The sequence below is a fragment of the Bos mutus genome, chromosome 25 (genome assembly GCF_027580195.1).
Source record: "Bos mutus isolate GX-2022 chromosome 25, NWIPB_WYAK_1.1, whole genome shotgun sequence".
NCBI classification, from domain to species: Eukaryota; Metazoa; Chordata; class Mammalia; order Artiodactyla; family Bovidae; genus Bos; species Bos mutus.
The window spans coordinates 40,675,586-40,700,942 of NC_091641.1; the positions used below are offsets into that span (position 1 = coordinate 40,675,586).

At 63.0% G+C, this 25,357-nt stretch overlaps 1 protein-coding gene across 17 annotated transcripts in view; it reads right to left on the minus strand.

Moving 5' to 3' along the window:
- The window catches only part of MAPK8IP3 (mitogen-activated protein kinase 8 interacting protein 3), a 47,131-nt gene that overhangs the window by 2,312 nt on the left and 19,462 nt on the right, over nt 1-25,357 (minus strand). Inside the window, exons 3-29 of one of the 17 annotated variants that reach the window (XM_070362086.1) lie at nt 23,072-23,142; nt 22,800-22,891; nt 20,191-20,214; nt 18,159-18,207; nt 14,856-15,099; nt 14,592-14,694; nt 14,284-14,402; nt 9,434-9,535; nt 8,642-8,659; nt 7,446-7,503; nt 7,017-7,169; nt 6,251-6,332; nt 5,108-5,238; nt 4,620-4,676; nt 4,359-4,529; nt 3,648-3,774; nt 3,229-3,324; nt 2,961-3,119; nt 2,339-2,504; nt 1,938-2,120; nt 1,648-1,837; nt 1,433-1,549; nt 1,280-1,360; nt 1,123-1,190; nt 860-1,008; nt 360-531; nt 171-284 (exon numbers count right to left, since the gene is read on the minus strand). In XM_070362086.1, coding sequence (XP_070218187.1) covers nt 171-284; nt 360-531; nt 860-1,008; nt 1,123-1,190; nt 1,280-1,360; nt 1,433-1,549; nt 1,648-1,837; nt 1,938-2,120; nt 2,339-2,504; nt 2,961-3,119; nt 3,229-3,324; nt 3,648-3,774; nt 4,359-4,529; nt 4,620-4,676; nt 5,108-5,238; nt 6,251-6,332; nt 7,017-7,169; nt 7,446-7,503; nt 8,642-8,659; nt 9,434-9,535; nt 14,284-14,402; nt 14,592-14,694; nt 14,856-15,099; nt 18,159-18,207; nt 20,191-20,214; nt 22,800-22,891; nt 23,072-23,142 — 3,096 coding nt within the window. Of the gene's footprint in view, nt 1-170; nt 285-359; nt 532-859; nt 1,009-1,122; nt 1,191-1,279; nt 1,361-1,432; nt 1,550-1,647; nt 1,838-1,937; nt 2,121-2,338; nt 2,505-2,960; nt 3,120-3,228; nt 3,325-3,647; nt 3,775-4,358; nt 4,530-4,619; nt 4,677-5,107; nt 5,239-6,250; nt 6,333-7,016; nt 7,170-7,445; nt 7,504-8,641; nt 8,660-9,433; nt 9,536-14,283; nt 14,403-14,591; nt 14,695-14,855; nt 15,100-16,892; nt 17,012-18,065; nt 18,211-20,190; nt 20,215-22,799; nt 22,892-23,071; nt 23,143-25,357 lie in introns of those variants that run through there. The other 16 variants (XM_070362079.1, XM_070362093.1, XM_070362085.1 and 13 more) reach the window with 16 other exon arrangements.

Below are 25,357 nucleotides of genomic sequence, written 5' to 3' on the forward strand. Positions count from 1 at the left end.
CTGGGGAGGGTGAGGGCAGGGCAAGGAAGGGAGAGAGACAGGTGGTCACAGAGGAACTGGGCCAAGGGGGCTGTGCCCGGGCAGCCCACATCCGCCCGTGGCCTGGCAGCGCGCCCACCCGGGCCCCTGATGTGGGCCCACCGGCTCTGCAGGCACCTGGGGGCACTCACTCTCGGTCAGGGGGATGGAGATGACGACTCCATTGCCGGTGCCCACCCAGAGGCGGTTGCCTGCGATAAGCAGGGCTGTGATGCGCACGAAGGAGAAGCCCAGCTTTCCCGTGCCTGTGGGGGCGGGGGGTGGTCAGCGAGGTGGCCTTGGGGGACCCCCGCCCCCACACGCTGGCCGGCCGCCCTCACCCAGCATCTTGCTGACGTAGGGCTCGATGTCCACGTCCTGCAGGTGCTGGTGGGTGTGGGCGTGGTAGAGCCGCAGTGTGGAGTCCAGGCGGATGGACACCCAGACCCCGTCACCAATCCATGCCAGCTGCCGCACCTGGCTCTCCCGCCGTGGGTGGGCATCGAACGACTTCTGTGGGGTCAGGGCAGCCCGTCAACGGGGCAGAATCCCTGAAGCTGCCACAGCAGAGGCAGCTCACGGCCACCTTTCAGGGCCTCATTGCCCTCTCCTTCTGGGGGCCCCGGGACCTCCCCACAGCTGTGCCAAGGGAGGTGCCTGGGGCCTGCGCAGACTGTGACTGCTGGGTCAGGGGGAAGCAGCAGGCGGGCTCCAGGCAGACAGGCTTTCACAGCCCAGCCGCCCTATGCTGGCCCATGACCTCAGACGAACCAGTTGCCCCACTGAGGGCGTTTCCTGCAACCCCACGAAGCCCCCACGTGGGGAGCCCTGCCGCACTCGCCTCGATCTGCATGGTCTTGGGCTGGATGACGTGCACCTTGTTCTTGTAGCCACACCAGACGCGGTCGTGCACGACGGCCATGCAGCGGATGGAGTGGTGCGGGTGGCCCAGGTCCATCAGGTGGTAGTTGCTCAGGTCCCACTGGCCGTCTGCAGAGAGCCCGCGAGCCCTGCTCAGGCCTGGCTGCGCTGCTTCTGCTCACGTGGGGGGGTCACGCCCTGAGGGGATGTCAGGCCCCCCCGCACCCTCAAGCCAGGTCTCACCTTCACCCCGGTGGAAGATGGCCAGGGTCCCGTCGGCCAGAGCCACCAGCACGCGCCCCTTCACATGCCTGTGACAGGAGGGCAGGTGGGTGGTGACCTGGGCTCAGGCCACCGCCCTTGGCCCTCCCTGCCCACCCGCCCCGGCGGGGTCACGCACACCAGGCTCAGCACCGAGTCCTTCAGCTTGATGGAGTGCAGACACTTCTTCCAGTTGGCCACAGCCGAGTGCACATACAGCCTGCAGGAGGAGGCCAGTGGGCGGGGGTGCCCAGGGTGCCCTCCCCACCCCGACCCCTGCGACCCTGCGTACCAGCCGTTTTGGGCTCCCAGCCACATGGTGGGTGCGGCACTGGTGCTGCCCGCGGGGTCCCCGCTGGGCTCCGGCTCGGGCTGCACACCACTCACGTCAGCCTCTGGCCCGTTCTCACTGTGGGGAGGATGGCGGCTCCAGGGAGGTCCACGGAAGCCTGGTCCCACCCCCGCCAGTCCTCCCAACTCCCACTGCCCCATCCTGAGAGAGCCCACCTGTCAGGCTGGGTGCTGGGGGGTGGGGTGGGGGCCGGGTCCGTAAAGACATGCTCTGTGAGGGGCCCGGGCCTCACGGCGGCTGCCTCTGCCTCGCTGGGCCCTGCATCTGGCACCTCCGTGGCCTCCGTGGCCTCCTCCGTGGATGGAGCCGGGTTGACCTTCCCATTGGCGACAGCCGACACCTCCCCTGTGGAAGGGAGGGGTGAGAGGAGATGGCCACGGGCCTGGCCTGGGACTCACCCTGGCCCTCGTCCAGCACTGGGGTGTCCCCTGGGCCCAGGACTCACCCTGGCCCTTGTCCAGCACCGGGGTGTCTCCCCGGGAGGAGCAATTGCTGCGTGGTACATTGCAGCGCGTGGCACAGCCCACCAGCGTGATGCCAGCCAGCACCCCATCTGCGCCTGAGTCCTCGGGGTTCACGTCGCTGTCCAGGAAGATCTCCCCTGGAGGGTAGTCGCCGTCGCTGGCGGCTGGAGGGAGTCACAGCCGTCACCCAGCTCTGAGGGGCCCCCGTGACACCCCCCAGCTCCAGTCCCAGTGTGGGTGTTGGGAGGGGAGGGGCTGCCTGTGACGCCACCCCATCTCCTTGTCCCGGGTGAGCGCCGCACTGGGGTCTCCACCTCTGTCAGCGACAGGACGGGGCGGTGAGCTCCCCCCTGGACGCCCGCCCTGGGGACCCAGCACCCACCAGGGATGCTGGAGATGCAGAGCACGTGGGCATTGCACACGGTGAACTGATCCACAACAGTGCCCGGCTGGTTGGCGTCGATGACCACCACTTTGCTGGTGGTCAGCGTGCTGGTGAGGATCCACACACGGCTGGAGGTGGCATCTGCCTCGGGGAGCTCCTTGGCCTGTTTTCAAGCACAGGGACAGGCTGGGGCACCCACTATTCTGGCAGCAACGGGGGCCAGTAAGGGGGCCCCACAATCTCTCAGGATCTGGCCTTGCCCATGGCCTCGCCCTCCCCTGTGGCCAGGACGGCAAGAAGGCAGAACTGTACTCCGTGTCTAGGTCCAGGAACTCAGAGCCTCACCTCCCCAGAAGAAAGCTTAGTTCCCAGCATTAAGGCGCTGACTCCTACCTCAAGCCTGGAGGTGAAGTGAAGCCCCAGCATCCAGCCCCTAGCCTAGCTCCCTGGCGGCAGAGACGCTGCTCCAACCTGGCTGCCCTAAACCTTCGCCCCTCCTCGCTGCCCCGCCCACCCGCAGCGGATCTCAGGTGAGCCCGGTCTCCGGCCACTGTCCCCAGCTGTTCTCCAGACTGGGCGCGCAGAGCCCTCTGGACGACAGGACGCCCGCTACCCTGACCTTCTTCTTCTCGGGGGACGCGTGGTTGCTCTTGGCCTCTCCTTCCACTTCTCGGTCGCAGGTCAGAGGGTCGCGGCCCGGCGCGGGCTTGACTCCATTCCCAGGGCCGTCCTCACTCAGCTTCCAGCCGCTCAGGTTGACGCCCGCGGCACACCACAGCTGGGGGAAGGCGGCCGTAAGGTCGGGGAGCCGGCCTCCCCCGGCTTCCCCGCCCTCCTGGACGTAGCTTCTGGGGGCCTCTGCCGCCTGGCGCGCTCCGGAGCCTCACCTTCATGGTCGGGTCCTTCTCCACCAGCGGGCGGCAGTACACGGGGACCGGCACATTCTTCATGCGGGTGTCCTCCTGGCCCCCGTTGGGACTCAGCTGCAGGAACAGGGCAGCGCGCGCTGTGGGTGCCAGGCCGGGCCGGCTCACCGGCGTGCGGCTGCCGTCCGCACTTGGGACCGCCCTGCCCCGCCCCCGCCCCGCCCCGCCCCGCCCCTGTCCCAGCCCCGCCCCATCGTGTACTTGGGACCCCGCCCTGCCCACGCCCCCGCTACGCCCAGCACCTGTTTGTACCTGGGACCCCGCCCCGCCCCAGCACCTCCTTGTAGTTGGGGCCCCGCCCACGGCCCACCCACGACCCGCCCCAGCACCTGCTTGTACTTGGGACCTCGCCCTGTCCCGCCCCCGCCCCGCCCCAGCACCTGCTTGTACTTGGCCGGCAGACTCCAGCCGCAGGCCTGCAGCCGCCCGTCGTCATTGCGCACGTGCTCGCGCACCTGGCGGTACTGCTCGCGCTTCTGCTCCCGCCGCGCGGACGACGTGCAGTCGCTGGCGGGGAAGGGCGGGCAGGTCACTGGGTCTGCAGGAGGGCGCCTGTGCCCCGGGGCTCCCCGTCCTGGACCTGCACTGCCCCTGCCGGGCGCGCATCTGACGGTTCGGAGGCCACTCCAGCAGCTGCCTCGGCCCAGATGTCCCTGTCGCCGTCCTCCACGGCCGACCCCCTTCCTTCCCCCTCCCTTCTGGGGAAACCCCACAGTCTTCTGACCTGGCATAGAATTCCCCATTCGGCCCTGGACCCAGATTCTTAGCTTCAAAACTAAGGACAGCACAAAATTCCAGACACAAACTCATTCCCCAGAAAGAAGCTCAACGCTGCAGGAAAAGTTCCTGTCAACTCCGAGAACCTCTGTGGAGTAGAGGGTGCAGGAGCCGCCCGGTGGGGCCTAGGGTCGCTGCTGGTTGCCTGGTGGGGGTCACCAGAGGAGCAAGGCCCAGCCCCTGGGACCATGCGGAGGGAGTGGGGGGGAGCATGGCCTCGGCCAGGGATGCCCAGTGCTCCCACGGGTGTGCACCCTCGGTGGGACCCCAGAGCAGCACGGTGGGGGCCGGAGGGGAGGGCCCGGGAGACTCACTCATCTGGGAAGAATTCCAGGGGCCGGCTGCCCGCTGAGCTCTGGCACATGCCGTGGTTGCGGCGCTGGCTGAAGCCGGCTGTGGTGGGCGACTTGTAATGGATGTTCACAGAGGGGTATGACCGCTTGGCTGGAGGCGGGCTGGACGAGGAGCTGAAGAGGCGGCTGAAGCTGCCAGCGAGGCACAGGGAGTGAGGGCAGGCCCAAGGGGCAGCCTCCCCAGCAGCCACTGCCCACACCCGCCCAGAGCCCCCAACTCACAACTGCCAGATGGTGGACTTCTTCTTCTCCTGGACAGACGGGTGCTCGCGGGATGCTCTGCAGGGAAGGGGTGGGGGAGAGGCCCTGCTCAGCCCAGGCCAGCCTGACTCTGCCCTGCCCAGTCCAGCCAGCCCCCGTGCCATCACTGGGCCCTCCTGCCTCCCTTGCTTCAGACCCTCCCCCTGGACACAAGCACGGGAGCATCGGATGAGAGGGGCTCCTGGGTGTTACCCATCACTTCCTAGAGGGATCCTGCTGCGCTGGCCCTGATGTGCCCCAGCCTCTCTCTAGCCCAGAGGGTGCATCCACTGGCCAGACCAGGGCTGTACCAGAGGCCTGGCTCTGCTGGCCCCTGCAGATTCACCAGGGAGGCCCTGGCACCCTCAGTCTTTCAGGAAGAGAGGGGAAGGGGGAGGTCAGCTACACTTCCCTCCCCAGGACCTCTGAGAGTGATCCCCGCCCCCGACCACAGGAGTCTGGAGGCCCACCTGATCATCTCGGTCCACCGCACGGCCTCCTGTAGCTCCATCAGCCGCTCCTTGTACTGGTTGCGCTCCATGAGCACGCGAGCCATCTCCACCCGCGTGAAGCGGCGGCGCTGCGCCATGGGGATTTTGTCCTGCAGGGAGAGTGCCGCTGCTCAGCGGTGAGGGGCCGCCTCTGGGAGTGGGCGCACCCTAGGGCGGCTTCCCCATGGGCTCAGGCAATGCGGTGGGGAGGGCTGGGCACGGGACAGCACCACCCACCGGGAATGGGTCCCCTTCTTCCTAGAAGGCCACATGGCACACTCCAGGGCCACTATGCGGTGTGTTTACCTAGGAGCTCCTGGCAATCCCAAACGCCCTCATCAAGGCTAACAGGTGGGACTGGCCCATGGGCACAGCAGTAAGAGAGGATCTGGGGGGTCTGGTGAGCAGGACCTGGGTCACTACGTCAGAACTCATCGCTTAAGGTACCGGTGAAGCTGCTGTCCCTGGCAGAACCGTGTCCTCATGCAGCCCTAGCTGGGGTCGCCCTCCCTGAGTGCCCCCCGGACCGGCACTTGGAGTTCACAGCTGTGCTTGCAGCCTCAGGCCCCATACAAGGCCAAGGCACTGATCGGGCGCCTCCCCCACCAGGCCCCAGGTGGGCCTTGGGGAGTGGCAGCTGCCCAGGACACCTGTGGCTCTGTCCCCTCCTAGAGTATCTGGAGGTGGGGGCTGCGTAGGGTGGGCCAGGTGAGCAGCTAGTTTCCCAGGTGCTGGCTGTGGGACTGGTCTGATAGGTGTGTCACACGACCCCACAGCTGATGAGTGTGAGGTTAGCATCCAAACGTCACCCCAGGTTAGAGGCCCAGGACCGCCCTCTGTGTAAGGAGGGCAGCCAGGTCACTGGGCCGGGTGAGCAGGGAGAGCCCGCCTGTGACTGTGCGCAATCCACAGCTGCTAGGACCTGGGTGAGGTGGCATCCTACAGACAGTGGGGCTGGTTCTGACCTCATAGAGTCCAGGGTGGGGGTGCTGCTGCTGGGTGCAGGCTTCACACAGGAGATGGGCACAGAGACCGGAACTAGGGCATCCCGCTGACCGCCCCACCGCGCCCCGCCCCGCCCCCGCGCCCCACCCCGCCCTGCACGTTAATAGTGGAATATACCAATTCTGTACAGAGACAGCTGCTTACATCCTCCACCTCTTCTTTGGGTTCACGGTGGGCAGTGATGGCCTCCGACTTCACTCTGTGGGATGAGGACGGGAGCGGGGCGGGAGTGAGGCCCCCCCCCCCGTGCACCACCGGGGCTGTGTCACACCTCTCAGCTGCTCGCAGGGCTCTCCCCTCAAGCTCTAGGCCCTGAGCATTCCTGCCGGAGCCCTGGGTCCACCCTCCACCCCTGCCCATGTGCTCCCCGCCCGGCCAAGGAACAGGACCTCCAGTCAGCCCGCCAAGCGCTGGTGGGAAGGCAGTGCTGGCCAGGGGAGACCTGGCCCTGGGCCCCACAGACCCCGGCACAGGCGCCCCTTGCCTCGGGCCTGCCCCTCACACCTCCCTTTCCTGTCTGCAGCCAGAGACACCGGTCGGGAGAGCGGGGTGACGATGGAGGAAAAGGCCACAGGGAGGTGCGGAGCGCTGAGGGGGTACCCCAGCCGTTCCTGGGCTGAGGGCGAGGGCAAGCGGGGAGCGCCGGGACCCACAACGGCTAGAGGCCCTTTCCCCTCTCCCCTTCCCCTGAGCGAAAGGCCGCGTGTGAGCGCGGCGGGAAGGGCCGGCTCAGCCGTTGGATGAGGGACACCCACGACGAAGCGCTGTCCCTAGTGCAGGACTCCCGCAGGCGAGAGGAAGGGGCGCCCAGGGCGGGGCCGGACCCCGCCCTCCACGCCCGGCCCCGCCTCCACGGGAGCCCCGCCCCGCGGGTCACGCCCACCTCCTCAGCTCCTCCTCCAGGTCTTTGATGCGGTTCTCCAGTCTGAGTTTGGCCTGCCTGGCGGCCTCCAAGTCCCCCTTCAGCGCCTCCTGCTCCCCCGACAGCTGGTCCACCTTGGCGATGAGGTCGTTTTTCACCACGTTCAGAGCGTTTCTTTGAAAAGACAGAGAGAGGCGAGCTGCTGTGTGCATTAAGGGATGGGCTCTCAGAGGCAGCTGCCCACCCTGGTGATCTGAGCACACACACCCTGGTCCCAAAAGTGAATGAGCGGTGACAGGTGGTGGTGAGAGGCTGTGACCACCGCCACCCTCTCCCCAGGAGGGTGGGCTCAGTCCAGTGGTTCCAGGTTTTCCCTGCAGGCCACCCTGCAGGCTGGGCGGCTGCAGCCGTTACAGGAGCCCCTGGCCGGTGGAGGGAGGGCATTCTTACTTGGTTTCTAGAAGCTGTGAGTTCTCCAGCAGCAGATTCCCCACTTCCTTGCCCATTCCTGAAACAAAGGGCACGGAGTTGTCACATGTGCATGGTGAAGCCAGACCCTGATGCCCATCCCTGCCTCAGAGTAACAAACGTCTCCCTGGGGGAGGGGGCGCAGCCCACGCTGGAAGGACCCCACCCACTGGGGCCGACGTGAGGGGCCAAGGACCAGAGGCCCGAACTGCAGGAAGACACCAGGCTGGGCCATTCCGGGAGAGGCCTCTGCTGGTCACGGCACAGGCTCTCCACCAAGCAACACAGTTGGGGAAGGACCTGCTGTGTGTGAGCTCGTGGGGTCTCGGCCTGGCCTCTGCAGGGCACTGGGCAGGTCCCCGGGTCCTGGTGGACACCGCAGCCCTGGGCTGACTTCTAGAGCTCAGCGATGGGGATTGCGGCTGTCTACTGACATGAAGTCTGCGCACCAGCAGGGCCCCGAGAGGCCTCTGCACCACCTCCTCCATCTCTGCCCACCCCGCCCAGCGTCACCACCCTCCCCCAGGAGCACAGAGGCTGCAGTTGTGGTGACAGGACAGGGCCCCAGGCCCAGGGGCAGGATGGCCCATGGCAGGTACAGCTCTCAGTGGGCTGGGAGCAGACCTGGGACCTGGCCCGAGGGCAGGGCCCGCAGGGGTCAGAGGTGGGAGTGAGGAGGGCAGCGCTCCCAGGGCGGTGCCTGGTGGGGACCCAGGAGGCCACAAAGCCCCAGAGCACGGCTGATCCTTTAGGACAGCCTCCCGCGCAGTTCACCCCACAGCCTAACACGGCCGTGGCACGAGGTGACCCCGCACAGTGTGCCCAGCCTGGGTCCCCTGCTGTTTCCGTCCCCAACTCCCCGTCCCCAGTGGGGCCTGCCTGCCCTTCAGGTGGGACACAGCTGGCCCTGGGCGCAGGCCTTCTGAACTAACGAGGCTCAGAGACGCTGAGGCTCCCCGCTAAGTCCATCGAGGGCCTGCTCCGAGGGGGTCAGGTGCCCACTCGCCACACCTGCTGGGGGCCCCACACCCCGCCCAGAAGCCACGGCCCTGCTGCCCCCACACGCCCCCCCATCAGGCTCAACAAAGCAAATGGCTCGGGAAGCGTGAGGGGGTGTCGGGGAGGCAGAGGAAGCCAGAAGTAGGGAAACGCGTACTGAACTGGGGCCTTGGCCTTACCAAAAAAATCATCACGCACTATGGGCGCCATCCCAGTCCCACGGGAGACAGGCGACCGGGGCGGGAGGAGGAGAGGGAGAGAAGAGAAGCGCGTTAAGCCCGTGTGACGAGCAGGCGGGGGGACGTCAGGGCTGCTGCTCATCAGGCTAGGGGTGCTTGCGGGAGCGGGATAGAAAGGTCACCCTTGGGCGACGCAGAGGCCTGCCAGGCCAGGAGCGCGGAGCGGTGAGGGGAAGCTCAGGGAAGCCCAGCGGACATCTGACAGTGAACTCCTGGGAGGAGGGGGAGTTAAGGGCGGGGTCTCTGCAAGTGACGGGGAGCTGTGCCAGGCCTGGTGCTTTTGAGTGGGTGTGTGGGGGATGACCACCTGAGGGTGGTCAGGGCCCCAGAGCCCCTGCTGAGAGCAGGCGGGCAGGGCCGTGGCTCAGGCGCCCCTTGCAGAGCACCCCTGACTTCCAGGCTGCACCCGACAGAGGGGAGACACCACAGAACCGGGCCCCCACGTGGTGTCGTTAACTCTCGGCCCTGCGGAAGCTGAAGAGACAGCCTAGGAGGAGAGGCCAGGTCCAGGGCGTGGCAGCTCCCCCTCACTTGTCAGGGTCGCTGTCCGCAGGCCAGTGAAGCAGACCAAAACAAGCTTCGGAGCAGCAGGGGGCTGGCAGCGGAAGCAAGCGTGCCTTGGTGGCTGGGGCCAGGGTCGGGTGCGGACGGGCTGCAGCTGGGGTGTCCCAGGGTGCCACCCCTCCACCGGGACGCCACCACGGGGAAGAGGGTCACAGCAGAGATACACACCTGAGAACTCCCCTGCAGCCACGTCCAGCGAGGCACGGCGAGACCGGGGGGAGGAAGCGACAAAGGTCAATTGGTGACTGAAACCAGCAGAATCGAGAGGCTCTTGTTAAAGAAAAAGCAGCAATGACCAGCCATTTCGGGTTGAAGAGCCCGAAAGAGTATGAGCGGACATCCCCAGGCCCGTGGGTGCCAACTGCCACTCAAGGCAGGGCCCCCGCGGGAAAGGGGAGGCCGGGACAGCACGGCCCTCGGTCCCCAGGCCTGGGGGCGGGCGTGGCCCTCTCTGCTCCCCCCACCCATCAGGAGGGCTGCCAGCCCGTGAGGCCAGCCTGTGTGTGGGGGTGTGGTGGGTGCTGGGCGTCCAGCCTCACAAGTGCCCCCAGAGTGGGTGAGCTGCCGACATGGACCTGGCCTCGGGGGCGGGGGGCCTGGCCAGCCCAGAAGACCAGGGCCCTCTCCTTTGCCAGGAGGAAATCACTGAGTCAGGATGGGGTGAGGTGGCCCTTCTTTGTGCCAAACTGCTCCCCACTACCCAGCTGAAGACTTGAAATGATAGTCTTCACTTTGGTTCACTTCACGCAGAAAGAAATGATATAGCCGCCCGACGGAAGTGACAAGTGACGGACTCTGCTGGAGGCACTGTCATCGCTGCCTCTGGAGCCCGGTGTCCTCCTTAGACCTCTTTCTACACAGACATCACTTTTTAAAAAACAAAATCTCGACCACACTCCCCATTGTCTCGGGCAACTTGCTCCAACCATCACCCTGAAAGCGTCCACGTGGAGACGCCCCACTGTTGGCCGCAGCTCCTCTGATAGGCGTTTCGACCCGGGGCTGTGCAGGCACCACGGTGTGTTCACGGGCTCCTGTGGGCACGCTTGGCCCTATCGGACGAACAGTGGCCTCACTCCTGCAGGCCCAGACGGCCTCCACGTCACCCATCACCTCCCACCAGCAGCACAGACAGCACCCGCTTCATTTTCATCAATCATTTGAGGAAAACGAGTTATCACGGTTCATTTCTGTTACTCCTGAAGTTGAGCAGCTTTTCAGGTTTGTGGGTCCTGTGAATGTCCTACTTTATCCTCTACTCATTTCCTGTTGTATGTTACTTCCTTTAATATTAATCATGGAGACCATATATATATGTAGGCTTTGGCCATGAAGAGAGGCACAGGTTATGAAAATACTCTCCGATACCCTCTTCCGGTTCTATTATCCTCGTATTTTTACGTCGATCTTTATCCACCTAGAAATTACTTATGTACATGGTGTGAGGTTAGATTAGACTTCATTTTTTCCAAGTGGCTATTCAACGACTCCAGTACATATGCTAAGTCAACCATAATCGGGCACCTTCTGGCGTCAGTGACAGGGGACCGGGCTTCCCGTTGCTGACACCTCCTCCAGCTGAGCTGGACTCTGGGCACAAGAGCAGAGCCCCAGCTCACCCGTCCAGCTCATGCCTGGACAAAGGGCCAGCCCCACGCTCCAGGGCTCCGTCCACACGTCCCGAGAGCTCTCCACCCTCCTCAGCTCCTCAGGGCTGCCTGCCCTGCCTGTGCCCCTCGCACTGAAGCCTCCAGAAAGGTCCCCAAAGGCCTGTCACCCCCAGAAGTGGGGTCTCATTCCAGCAGAGCTGAGTGGTGCCCAAGAGGCCTTCCGCCCGACAAAGTGCCAGGACTCAGGGTCCCACCCCCCCAACTGAGAAGACAGCTCTCCCTGCAGCCCCTCAGAGCAGACTCATCGGAGGCGCTGGTTAGGACCTCCCGCAGGAAGATCAGGCCAGGCACTCCCGCTCCAGGGAACCAGCCCCAGGAGCCCTGTGCGCATCATGCTGGGGGCCGGTGACCCACCTTCACCTACTGCTTCAGTTCTGTGGTTCCAGGTAACACCAACTGATGTGCAGTTTACAGGGACTGACATCCAGGGCGGTGCCGCCTGAACCACAGGAGGTGGCCAAGTGCCACAGCATCTGCCAGCCCCGGGGGCGCTGAGGTGGGAGGGCGGGGACGGCCACATGGGAGGGACGGCCACACGGTGAGAGTGGACCCACCGTCGGCGCTGCAGCCGTGGGCACGGTAGGGAGGGACCAGCTCTGCAGCCTGGGGCCATGGAGCAGGAGATCTGGCCAGCAGGAGGGATCGACACGAGCAGGCCACTCAGTGCCGCCAGGGAGCAAGGAGGCCTGTGAGCTCCCGTGATCTCTAAGAACCACGTGAGGCGCCACAAGCGAGGCAGAAGCCTCAGTCCTGACAGCCAAAAGGGAGACGACCCAAATGCCCCTCCGTGGCTGAACGGAGACATGAAGTGTGGTCTGTCCACACACTGGAACGCTATTCAGCCACTAAAAAGGAATGAGATCCTGACACGCTCCTATGCGGATGAGGCTCAAAGGCATTCTGCTAAATGAAGGCAGGCAGATGCAAAACGCACTGACATGAAGTGCCCAGGGAGGCGCGTCTGCAGACGGGACGTGGAACAGTGGCGTGGGGTCGGGGGAGGTGGCAGGGACCGCTGCTTGTTTTGGGGGGCGGGTGAAGTGTTCAGAAGTCACACGGTGAGGAGCGCACAGATAGCGTGGTGTGGACATCCCACCTCTGGAAAGCTGCTGGTCGAGGCAGGGCCACTGCCTGGGCTGGGCGTGAGGTCAAGTCCTGACTCTGCCTACGCACCTCACCCTTGTGACCCTGGTTTCCTCTCTGGGACGTGGGCCATCAACAGTGCCGTGCACAGAGCATGCTGGCAGCCCTCTTCTCGTAAGGACCGTGATGAATGCAGGAGTCCTGTCACATGACATGAACGGGGAAAGGCACGAGGCCCGGGACGCAGCGTCGTCCCTGAGACCCCCACCATCAGCGCAGCCAGGAGCGGGCCTCCGCCCCCGACAGGGAAGTGCAGTGTCCTGTGCCTGCACGGTTCCCAAGCGTGCGGGGCCCTGGTGCAAAAGCTCTGCCGCGCACGAGGCTGCCCTCAGCCCCTCGCAGCCTCCCTGGCAGGAGGGCGCTCGCTCCAGTGACCGCAGCCTGGACCCAGGTGCCTCCTCCCAGCTTCACCCGGCCCTGCCGGCCTGCGCCCGTCCCCATGAGTTCACGTCCCGGGGGGACGGGGACCCACGTCTAGAAACCTCTCCTGAAGACATCACCGGACACTCTGGCAAAGACCTAAGCCCGCAAGTGGCTATGAGAGTGGAAGTCGAACAGTACAATTTAGAACCAAGATGAACCCATCAGGTCATTTGCAGTCACGTGAAGATAAGGAAGGTAGAACGTGCTGCGGAACTTAGTCATTCAGGGGACATCAGCGTCAGCCACAGAGAACAGGCCGGATGCACGTGGCCGCCCCACACCCTGGGCGCATGTGCTGGTGAGGGGGTCTCTTGTCACGACACAGCGGGGGCGGGGGGCTGCTTTGCTGTTTACTCTCTTCTTGGCAGAGTGTGATAATTATTTAACATTATTACCAGCTTGTACCCTTTTTCCAAAACTGAGAAAAATGCCTAAAAATTAAACTTATATGATATTAGCTGAAACATGTAAAAAAAGAGCAGAAAGATGTCAAAATATTAAAGGTGATTATTCCTAATAGATTTTTTTGAATACTAATAGTTTTGTACATTTAAAAATATGTATTTTTATATAATGCTTATGAGAAAGATTCTGTTAAAAATATTTATTGCCCAGAGCGGGCATCCTTGTCTTGTCCCTAATCTTAGAGGGGATGCTTTCAGTCTTCCTGCACGGAGTGTGAACGTACTTCCCAGTCCTGAAACGCGCCTGACAGCTGAGACGGTGGTGAGTTTCACATAGTGTGTTTCATGGCACCCCGATGCACGTGACTGTGCACCCACAGCTGGCACAGCCGTGCTGGTGCTGAGCCCCCGGTGCTGCTGCAGCCCGCAGCCCCCACCCCGAGGAAGAGCCGGCTCCTGGGAACCACTAGGCAGAGGAGGCGGGGCCGTGCCAGCTGAAAACGCCAGCCGGGCCCCCTTCGTCTACGGGTCAGGCCCGGCGGTGCGGGCAATTGGCAGGCTAGCCGGGTGGCACTGTCCACACAGGGACCCACTGTGGAGATGCCCCGAGTGCCCGTGGGCATGTCTGTCGGGGGAGAGACAGCAGCAGCAGGATTGACAACCAAAACTCCGGGATGCTGGACAGCCCTGCCTCCTCGGGCTGCTGGTCAAACACCATCACATGTTAGAAGGCAGGGCTCCCAGATGCTGCTGGAGCATCGCTACCAGCCCGCTGGCCACACGTCCAGAGGGAGCAGCCGTGCCGGCTCCAGCTGCTGCCCCAGCCCGAGGAGAAACAAGAGGACCCTCCCCCCCGGGGGTGGGGAGGGGATGCACCGGAACCGCAGCCCCGATGCCTGCCTCGCTGGCTCAGAGCGGGACGAGGCTGCCTCTCCAGGCTCCGCTCTGGACGTGTGCCGGGTCCAGGGGTGGGGCGGAACCTGGGAGACTGCAGGACTTGCCGCCACTGCCCTGAGGGCTCCAGCCCAGCCTCTGGGCTACACGGGCTCTCTGTACCATCTCACACTCGCGGAGGGAGCTGACTGTCTGGGCACATTCCTCGAGAACTGGAAGAGCTAGCAACGGCCACCCTTCCAGAACGTCTCCTGAAGGTGGGAGGGGCTCGGCACAGGGGCCGCTGAGGACTACCGGGGACAGGACTGTTCTTGGGGTGACGGTGTCTTCTGCAATTAGTGGTTCAACTCTGTGAGCACCGCAAACCCTGCAGGGTGGCACCCTCCACATTTACAGCTGGTACAAAGAACTTCCCGGCTCACAGAGACTCCACCCTCATCCAAAACAAGAGCACCCACAGCAGGCCCCGGAACAGCTGTGTTACCTAGCAGGTCGGCCCCTTCGTCCACGTCTCCGATGACCTCGGAGCCCGCCGTCGACAGCTCGTGGTACAGGGAGTCGGTGTTGATGCCAAAAGCCTTGTTCACGATTCCCTGGGTTGGGCTGTGAGGACACGCGGTGAGGGAGACCAGTGAGCAGGCAGCGCCGCAGGACCAGGCATGAGGACACCCCTGCAGGGCCGCCGATGCCAGCGCCGCCCACGCAGGGGCAGGCATGGCAGGTGCTGGGTCAGCACCCCAGGCATTTCCCCCCCGAGGGGCTGCGGGCACAGGCTCTGGGCCCAGCAAGCACCTGCTGCCTGTGCGGTCCAGGCGGGGCTCCCGGCCCATGTCCAGCTCTGGGGTGGAGTCGATGATGTCCTGGACGTCAGACCACTCGTCACTGCTGCCCATGCCTGGGGGACACAGTGGAGCCTGGGTTGGGGGTGGCCGGCGGCTCCTGGCACTCCCTGTGGCTGCCCTGGGGCCCCCTTGTCTGGAGACCCCAGGCCAGGCCAGCGTGGGCAGGAGGGTCAGGGGAGGGTTCTTCTGGGGGACCGGGGGCCGGGCGCAGTACCTATGCTGACATTGCGCATCTCCTGTGTGACCTGCACCTCCATGTTGCGGCTGTTGCGCTTCTCCCGCGCTCGCTTGCCGTTCTTGGAGCCACCGTAGTCGCCCAGTGGCTGCAGGCCCTCACTGAGGGGCGTGACCGCGGCCGAGGGCACGGAGGATGTGGGCGTGTTGGACTTGGTGCCCGTGGTGCTGGGCGTGGCCGCTGCTGAGGACTGGCCCGACTCGGACATCTCGTCCTGTGGACACTGGGGCCAAACACAGGGAGAGGGAGGCTCGAGGTGTGGGTCTCGCCCCTGGGAGGCCAGCTGGACCGCGCAGGGCGGGTGGGTGTAACGTCCACTGCCTCAAGGCCCCCTCACTTGGGGTCTTTGCCACCCTGCAGTAACACAGCACTTGGGGCCGGAGTGAACGGGACAGGGGGACACTTCTCTCCCACCGGGCTGATTCCTCCTGTCACTCGGCTCATCTGGCTGTAGCCTCTGGCTCTCCAGGGGCAGGTACAGCTTATTTAAAAGGCTTCCCCAGGACAGACAGGAAGTTATGTGGACGGGGCCAGTAACCCCTTGCAGCCGGAGGGTGGACAGAGCTAAGCCACAGCCCAGGGTAGGGCAGAGGCCCCCCAGCGGGGGAGGGGACTGGGGAGGCCGGCGTGCCTTCTGACCAAGTTACCGCTCCTCTGCGAGGCCCTCGAGGGAGGACCCGTCCTGCCCCGGCGACAGTCAGGGGCTGTGACGCCCTGCTTCTGCCAGTGGTGGCCCCTCCCCAACAAAGAGACACCAGGGGACGGGCTTCACTTAACCTCCACGGCCCAGCTGAACTGAAGTTTGCCTTCGACACCTGCGCAAGTGCAAACAAGTTGAAACCCGACTTCTGCAGAATGGGATGTCCCCAAACATTTCAAGAGTGCAAAAAGATCAGATTAGTAAAAACTGCCACCGACTGTCAGCCTTAAGGATCTCCCTGGAGACAGAAAATGCTGTCTGAATACTGTGCTCCCCTCCATCCGTCTTTCCTGGGGAACCTCAATAGCAGCAGCCCCTGATCTGTGAACTGAGCCTGGGGCCTGCAGTCTCTCGCCTATGCAGAGAAGGGGCACAGTCTCGGCGGGGTGGGGGGGACAGCCCTGTGTCCCCTCCAGGCACACATTTCCCCTTGGTGCTTCCAGAGGACCCAATGGTGGGGTGCGGCCTTCTCTGTGAAGCTGGAGGGAAGCTGGGACTCCCTCCTGTAACTAGGCAGGGCTGGCTGGGCTCCTGGGGCCGCTTCCAGGTGACCGGGGGTCAGAGCTGGTTGGGAACTTCTGAGATCTGCCTTGCCCCAAGCAGCCTGGTCACCCTGGGTGCCACCCATCCTGGGCTGAGATGCCTCCACTGTCTGCATCACTGCTAGGAGGGGCCTCCGTCCCGGCAGCTGTGTCCCCAGGGGACACTTGGTGGTGTCTGGAGACACTTGTGGTGACCAGAGCCAGAGCTGGGGGTGGGTGGAGGTGGGGTGCCCACAACACCCCACAGGGCACAGAACGGCCCCCCAGCCAACCACACTTGGCTGCGTTGCCAATGGGCCGCGGTGAGAGGTCACCTGCAAACACTTTTGACTTGGCTTTGGGCTCTGCAGGCTAGGGCCAATTTGCAAAGGACAAACCCTTTCCTCCTCACAGCACCGTGCATGTTGCGGGCCTCTGTGATGGCCCCGTGTACTCTGTCTGCCCACGCGACAGAGGCGCCTGGGTGACCCACGGGGAGGGTTCCTGCTGGTGCCCAAGGAGGGCAGTGCGTGAGGCTGCTGTCCCGGGATTTCACAGGGGCGGGCACCACGTGAGCCCACGCCACATGGAAGCACACATTTCCAGACCACCTGACTCAACGGCCATGCTCCTTGTCTGTCCGTGACTTGAACGCTTTTGCTCCCTGGGCCTCCTGACCCTGGTGATCACTGTGGGGCGAGGCGGCATCACCAGGCCTCCCTGGCTTCCCAAGCTGTCTGTTGCCCTACAACAGGCCACCACTTACCCACAGGACACTCCCTGGCCACTACTTACCTAAAGAAACCTGCCAACCTCTAACACCAACGTGCAGCAGTGGCCTCCAAATGCAAAGAACCCACATCCCAGCGGCCGTGCCTCCCATGAGGAGCCACAACTGTTTGGTTAAAACACTGAAAGTACAGTACATAAAAACAAAAAACAAAACAAAACAACAAAACAAATTAAAAAATTAGGAAAACCTGAAAACCTACAGCATAAAATAAAAAGAACTTAAAAGTAACTGTTAAAAGAAATCAAACAAAACACACCTATGAACTAAAACATGAAAGACTATGGTTTATTAAGAGAGGACGATTTCAGACAACGCAGGAGGAGGAGAGACGCGGTGAGGACGCGAGGGGCCGTCCAGGAGGCCCCCCACCCCGCAGCTCTGAGGCTCACGCGCCCGGCAGGAGCCCTGGGGAGCCCTTCTGCCCAGACCCCACTTGCCGGCAGGACCCTCAGTAACTGGTAGGCACAAGGCTCACTCCACAGAACAAATGCAGAGCGAGTGGGGTCACTTTCCAACACAGCTGGTAGCTGGCAGCCTCCTGCAGCCCGGCCAGGTGCTGCAAGGCCGGGGGGAAGCTACAGGGAGGCCTGGGCCCAGGTCCGCCCCCGACCTGGAGGCCAAGGGCTCTGCTGCCCACAGGTACCCTCTGACAGCCTCGGAGGGGCATCACCAGACCCAGGGCGGCCTCATCTCCCCCAAGGTGGCTTCCTCACGGGCAGGGGGGCCGTGGTCTGCCTTCTCCAGGCTGATGCAGCCCACAGAGCAAGATGCGTGGACAGTGCCAGGGAGCCCTGCACGAGTGCCTGCCCTTGGCCTTGCGGGACCCCAGTGCCAGGGGGTGGTACTCACTAAACTGGGCAGCCCGGATGTCCACCTTCTCAAGCTTGGGCCCAGAGGTCACCAGCACAGGCAGGCCAGGGAGAACAGCCCAGAGAAGAGAAGCTGCCCCCGGCCTCCGGCCTTCTGGTTGGAGCACAAACCTGGGATGCCAGGACCACACGCGGGGAGAAGCCTGGCCTGGGGTGTGGTGAGGGACGGTCACTGTGCTCAGCCCTGCCCTGGGCTCGCCCTGGCACAGGCAGCTTCCCGGAGCGGCCGGGACCCCGTGCGGACCACACCCTCCTGGACACAGTGGGGCAAGGTGGGGCCCTCACTCCGTGGCATGGCTACAAAACCTGGTAGCTGGAGCTGAGCTGCAGCTGGCCGAGGTCGCTCAGATGCCAGTGGTCCCCCGCAGGCGCGGGCTTGCCCCCTATCTGTGCACGTACCGAGCCATCGGCCAGGGGGAAGACGCTCAGGGACGTGGGGCGCTCCTTCCTGCTGAAAGGCAGAGAGAGGACAGGGAGGGGTTAGAGGAGGGGCTCCCGAGGCAGGGCTGCAAACCCCTCCTGGACGCACGGGCACCCACGGTGCAGCTGGGGTTGCTCCCCTAGACCCCCCCCCCCACTCCGCCCAGGGCTGAGTAGGCTGTGACTGTCTGGGCCCGGCGCCTGAGATCCCCACTGACTGCAGCCAGGCTGACTAGCCTGCTCACTCGCCAGGGGCACCTCCGCTCCACAGTGGTCCCTCCGTCCATCCCCCTGTTGCAGCATCACCACCCCTTCATTTGCATCCACTGTAAACAGAGGCCTGCATGGCAGGGCCTGTGGAGGCCCTGTGGCTTCGCAGGCGGCATGCCTGACTTCTCCTTGGCACAGCTTCTGCCTCCAAGGGTCAGGAGGGGTCAACCTTTCTCCCCTGCTGCTTGTCCCATCACTGCTGTCAGGAGCCCTGGGTCTGGAGTAGAGAGCTTATGCTGTCTGCAGCCACACGAGCTTTTCTCTCGCTCTCAGCGGTTCCTCCTTTTAAAGCTCCGTAAGCAAACTGGGAACATCCGTTAGGCTAGATGGAGGCTTAGAGCCGCCTGCCAAGGCCGGTCAGTCCCTGGAAGACGCTCCGGGCTGTTAGTGGTGAGGGCACAGAGCCGGGCCCGGGGTGGCAGAGTCCATGCTGCTCAGAGCCCGGTCAGGCCAGGCGTCTGGACCCCTCACACAGGCGCTGAGATGGGGGTGGCGAGGCCACTTCGGGGGTCCCCAGGGGCCGGTTCAGAGGCTGGGCTGTCTGGAGAAGGGGTGTCTTCTTCACGGTGCCTTGCGGTGCAAGTGGTGGACAGGTAGGCGGAGTGGCCAGGGGCACGACTCTGGGAAGGAGGTCTCTGCCGGGGGTCCCCCACAGTTCCGGGGCTGGTATGGTTGGGGCCCCCATTTCCTGCCTGTCTGTCCTGTTCAGGAGAATGCCGCCCCTGCGGAACAGTGTCCTGGATCCTTGGGGCCTGGCTGTGCCCTCCGGGGCTCTTCTGTGGGTACAGAGCCAGAGGAGGCCTGGGGGGCTGGATGTCTCCCGCGGATGATACCGTGTGCCTCCTCCGTCAGCCCTCGTCCCCCAAGACAGACGCACTTTCTACAAGGCTCGGCCATTGCTTAGAAGGAGCTCAGATGGCAAGCTAGGCAGGCTGGGTCCGTAAATCCACCGTGGCTCTCCCCAGGGCTGTTTGCTGGCCACAGGCCCTGGCCCCGGGCCTCCCTGGGGCTCCCAGCCTCTGCTCGCTGCTGTTTCTCCACGGGGCTCCGGTGTGGGGGCCTCCTCTCCTCGGGCCCAGCTCTGACGGGGGGCTGCACACAAGGGTCCTTTGGGCCAGGCTGTCACCAGGTGCCACAGGGCAATATGACGGTAGGGGCAGCATGGGACCATCTGCCTCCCAGGATGGCAATCTTCTCTGTCGCCCGCCTCCATGGCTCTGTGCATGCACGGAGATGGCCAGGCCCAGATCCCCAGTGGAAATCCTCACAAGGGATGAGTCCCGCGTCCTCTCCTCTCTGAGCCAGTTCGGTGGGGATTGCTGTTGGCTGGCCAGCCAGAGCCCGGTCTGACGCTGGGCCAGCACATCCTCCTGTTACGGCCCGCAGCTCCCCCAGGGGACTTCAGTCCCCATCTACCCCTGAGGCTGCAGCCTGAGAGGGCCACGCGGCTCACAGATGGCATGCCTCTGGCTCTGGGCCGAGCGACCAAGCTGGGCTGCCTGACACCGGGTGCAGTGTCTCCACCAGCGCCTGCCGCCTCCTGGGGTGTGGACATGAGGTCCAGCCTGTGGCCGGCGGGTGTTGGCCAGTGGGGTCTGCATCGCTCTCATCTCTGAGACCCACCTGCCCTCCTCAGCCGCAGGCCCTGTAAACGTGCGTCTGGAGCCTCCAATCGACGCACGACCCCGGCAGCCGTCCAGGCTCCCCCAACCCGAGGCCCAGGGACGGCTGCGGGCTTTACCTTCTCCTCCAAGACTGGCGAGGACTGCGGGGCAGCGACACACAGGTGGGGCCAGCACACGGCGGAACGGCACACAGTGGGGGCAGCACACAGTGGGGGCGGCACGGGGCAGGGGGGGCGAGACAAGAAGACAACATTAGAGGGCGATGGTCGGGGTTTGGGGCACGTGTGGGCACACGGAGAGGAATGGGCCCCACGGGAATAGACAGATGTGGGACATGCAGACGCCTACTCCGGATGGACACAGGACACATAGACACACAGCCTCTTGGCTTGGACAGCAGGTGGCGCCCATTCAGACAGGGTGGGTCGAGCGTCCTCCCCCAGACGCCCCAGCACACGCGGGCACACCCGCGCGGTAACAGGGCACACGGTCACATACGCTACGTTCGCGGCCCAAACACGCTCATCAGTTTTATTCTAGACACACAGGTTCACGACACCAGGCCGGGGGTGGAGGAAGACGACCGAGGCTCAGGGGCCAGTTCTAAGGAGGAGGCCCTCCTGGGGGAGCCTCCACAGGATCCAGAGTTGCGTCAGGACAGGATGTACCCCAGAGAAAAGTGGGCCTCCCCTCAACCTGCCATACGGGCCCCAGTGGGACGGTGCTCCCTCTCCTCCCATCAGGGCGCTGTCTGGATGCGGGGGGTTGGGGGGGCGGGGAGGGCTGCCACCCACATCTGTTCACCTCGAGTCTGCCCAGGGCCGTCAGACACGCACGGGGCCCCGGAACCTCTCGATCACAACCCAGGTTCAGGCAGGGCTGCAGGGCGGCAGAGCCCAGTTCCACATGCTGCCGCAGGCACGGGCAAGAGATGCTGTGCCCTGCGGTGAAGGTGAAGCCAAAGGCGGCCAGCCAGCTGGCAGGGCGACGGGCACGGCCCAGGCATGGCCCTGCCCTCAGCTTCCCACACAAGCACTGCTCTGGCCCCCCGCCCCTCCACACACAGATAGGTGCCTCTTCACCTCCAGGGCACAGGGGGGACGGGCGGCAGCCCCCATGCCGCTTTCTGCAGGCAGGGGTCTCCTCCCTGGGGCTCTGCTCTGAAGGAGTCTTAGCAGAGCCCGAGAGCCAGAAGAGGGCGACGGTGAGGCCACACCCAGGAGGACGAGAGGTGGGCCCCAGAACTACAGAGGGAGCCCCCGACTTGAGGCTGGCCCTCGGTTCGGTCGCTTGGGAAGTCTCTCCGTGACTCGTGGCAGGCGTGAGGCGTCCGTGGTGTTGGGCAGCGGCAGCCTGGAGATGGACATTGCCCACCTTCAGACAAACCTGATCCAGAAGCAACGTCTACAGAGGCTGTGTATCTGAACAAACTCTGGTACATATTCCCTCAGTGAACTCTCACGGAGCCGGGGTCACATAATGACCCCTGACACCCTCTCCTGGGGCGCTCGTGTTTCCAGAAAGGAAGCATCCACAGCGGCTGGAGCCCCTCTCCCCACCGGAAGCAGCGAGACCATCTGAAAACAGGCTGGCGGTCCTGGCGCCCATCCTTCCCAGGTTTTGCCAGGCCTTGCGGACACATTGCACTTTGGTTTTGAATCCGAGGACCCAACAGCTGTGCCCACCTCACCGGGCGAGGGGCTGATGAACCCGGCATGGACGGGCCTGAAATATCTTGATTGCAGACATCACCCACCAAGGAGGCGGCGCTGAGAAAACGGAGCCTTTACAGGACGGACCGGGGCTTTAGGCATTCGCGGAAGGAACAAAGGGCCACAGCTCCAGAGGCAGCTCCATTGTGGGGCAGGGGGTGCTGGGGTCCAGCCTTAGGCCCCTCCTCCTTCCTCCAGCCTGATGAGACACAGCCCTGTGCAGGCAAGGCCTGGGAGAAGACCTCTGACCGTGCGCTCTCCGGGGACGGAGGTGTGCTTCTGTCCTGACTGAAGATGGACCAGGACCAGCCTGGCCTCTGCAGGCGTCTCTGCTCCCCGAATGAAACTGGCGTGGGGTGCACGGCTGTGTCTGCTGGGCCCCCAAGTGGAGGGGCCTCCCCGCCTCCGACAGCCAGTTCCCGCCATGTGAGCTGGTCGTGGCCGACAAAGTCAGTGCAAACACGCACACACGCATCTCACAGGGAGTCTCCATCCCCCTCCCATCCTGGTGGATCCTGTTTCCTTTATTTTACAAAAGAGAAGACGAGGTACAGAAGCACGTGGTGACCTTTAACGCGTCACAGAGGACGGGGCCAGGGCTGGGAGCCTCCCGTTCTTGCTGACTGGCCCCAGGCCCCAGCGCCCTGCAGGACCCCACCCGCCCCATTGCTGGGCGTGTCTGCTGGGGACGGAGCGGCACCTGGTGCCACCCCAGCTGGCGTCCTGTGACTCACACTTGTCACGCTCTGCGCACACCTGCAGGTGACTGCCAAGTGCTCTGAGTGCTGGTTTTGAGGCTACAAGTACGTTTACCAGAGTAGGCGAATTCACCAACGCGGAATCGGCAAGTATCAGGATCAACCATGCGGTTCCCCCAGGCCCTCGTGACTGCCCAAGGCCCCACACCCACTGGGCACCTCCTCAGCACACAGCCTCGCTCAGGCCACATTCTCCGACCAGACACCCCCTTCCTGAGCCTGGGGTCGGGGTGCTGGGGTGCAGCTGGCTCCTACCTCCGCCCTGGCAGGCTGCCCTCCGTCTGGCTGTTTCCCCCGACCTGCTGCATCTTGGACCTCTCGATGTGCTCCACGTAGGTCTGGATCATCTATGGGGACGACACATCTGTGTGACGCTGCCTGCCCGCCCCAGCCACTGCTCTCAGGGCTCCGACAGAGGAGGAGGCAGAGCGTAGGGACCGGGCGTCGGTCACGTGGGGGCCACAGCTCGCTGGTTTGGCAGGGGCCCCGCGAGAAGACAGAAGGCGGCCGGGCCGGGCAGTACCCACCTCCGTGTGCCGCTGGTGCAGCGCGTTATACTCCTTCTTCATCTCCGACTCCCGTTCCTCCAGCCGGGAAACTGGAAGACACAAGCCACCCACCTCTCCAGGTCACGGCCTGCTCCGGGCTGGCCTGCTGGGGGTGGAGGGCTGCAGACAAACCCAAGCCCAGTGCCCTGAGCCCAGGGGCGGCCTCGCCCGCGGCAGCTGCCCTGGGGACACGAGCAGGCGGGCTCCGAGAGGGCCAGTGGGGGAGACTTGCACGGGCCTCAGTCAGCAGGCAGCTCCCAGGTGCGGGAGGAACCCACGGGCATGCTGAGTTATGTCGAGTGTGGACAGGAAGTGAGCGGATGGTTCATGGACAGAGGCTGAATTCGGAAGTAAGCAGCCTCTGACACACGTTCAAGAGAAGAAAGTCCAAAACAGGGTGGAACACACCGTGTCCCTCACTTGGACCTGGGGCTGGAGAGACGGGGTCATGACCATGCCATCTCTGGGCTGAGGCACTGGGATGGCCCCCTGCATGCTCTGTGAGTGCCCGGACCACCTGGAGGGCCACCCCAGGGCCACCGGGCCTCAGACACCTTGTGCCCCTGGGCCTTCGTTCCAGCCACAGCCCAGCAGAACTCTGCGCAGAGCACGGGATGGGGCACGGGGCAGCCGTGCCCTTTCCACAATCCTGACCCCCGGCGCTGACCAAATGGAAAATTCAAAGTGTGCTTTGGAGCTTATATGTGTTTTCCTTCTAAGAAAAGATGTCCTGTGCGCTCAGTCATGTCTGACTCTTTGCAACCCCATGGACTGTAGCCCGCATGGCTCCTCTGTCCGTGGAACTCTCCAGGCAAGAGTACCGGAGTGGGTTGCCATTTCCTTCTCCGAGAAAAGATGAAAAGGTTTCATATGTGAAAGTATTCTAAGCAAAGGGAGTGTGAAGGATTCTGTGGAGTTATAGAAAGGGTGGATCTATGCCAAACTGAAACGGGCCCCTGCTTGTTCTCATCCTGCAAAGACGTGTGTGTGTGTCTGTCTGTGTCTGTGTGTTTGACTCTATCTGTGTGTGTGTGTGTCGTCTGTCTACATGTGTGTGTGTGTGTGTGTCTGTGTGTCCGTGTGTGTGTGACTATATGTCTGTCTGTGTCTGTCTACATGTGTGTGTGTGTCTGTCTGTGTCTATGTGTATGTTTCTCTCTGCATGTGTGTGTGTGTGTGTCTGTGTGTTTCTGTGTCTATGTGTCTGTGTGTCTGTGACTATGTGTCTGTCTGTCTGTATCTGTGTCTGTGTGTGTCTTTGTCTATGTGTGTGTCTACGTCTATGTGTGTGTCTGTGTCTGTATGTGTGTGTATGTCTGTGTGTCTATGTGTCTATGTGTCTGTGTGTCTGTGACTATGTGTCTGTCTGTCTGTATCTGTGTCTGTGTGTGTCTGTGTCTATGTGTGTGTCTGCGTCTATGTGTGTATCTGTGTCTGCATGTGTGTGTGTGTATGTCTGTGTGTCTATGTGTCTGTGTGTCTGTGACTATGTGTCTGTCTGTCTGTATCTGTGTCTGTGTGTGTCTATGTGTGTGTCTGCGTCTATGTGTGTGTCTGTGTCTGCATGTGTGTGTGTGTATGTCTGTGTCTATATGCCTGAGTGTGTGTGCATTGCCATGGGCGTGGGTCACCTACACACTCACCTACAGCACCTGTGGGGTATTGGCTTCAGCAAATGGCCTTCGTGTCTTGGTCTGGGATATGATAGATCCAATCACCAACCTCTTTTGTTTTTATTTCATCTTAACTTTTCAGAATGTGGACAGTGGACAGAATGTGGTCCATTGGAGAAGGGAATGGCAAACCACTTCAGTATTCTTGCCTTGAGAACCCCATGAACAGTATGAAAAGGCAAAATGATAGGATACTGAAAGAGGAACTCTCCAGGTCGGTAGGTGTCCAATATGCTACTGGAGATCAGTGGAGAAACAACTTCAGAAAGAATGAAGGGATGGAGCCAAAGCAAAAACAATACCCAGTTGTGGATGTGACTGGTGATAGAACCAAGGTCCGATGCTGTAAAGAGCAATATTGCATAGGAACATGGAATCTTAGGTCCATGAATCAAGGCAAATTGGAAGTGGTCAAACAGGAAATGGCGAGTGAACATTGACATTCTAGGAATCAGGGAAATAAGATGGACTGGAATGGGTGAATTTAACTCAGACGACCATTGCATCTACTACTGTGGGCAGGAATCCCTTAGAAGAAATGGAGTAGCCATCATGGTCAACAAGAGTCCGAAATGCAGTACTTGGATGCAAT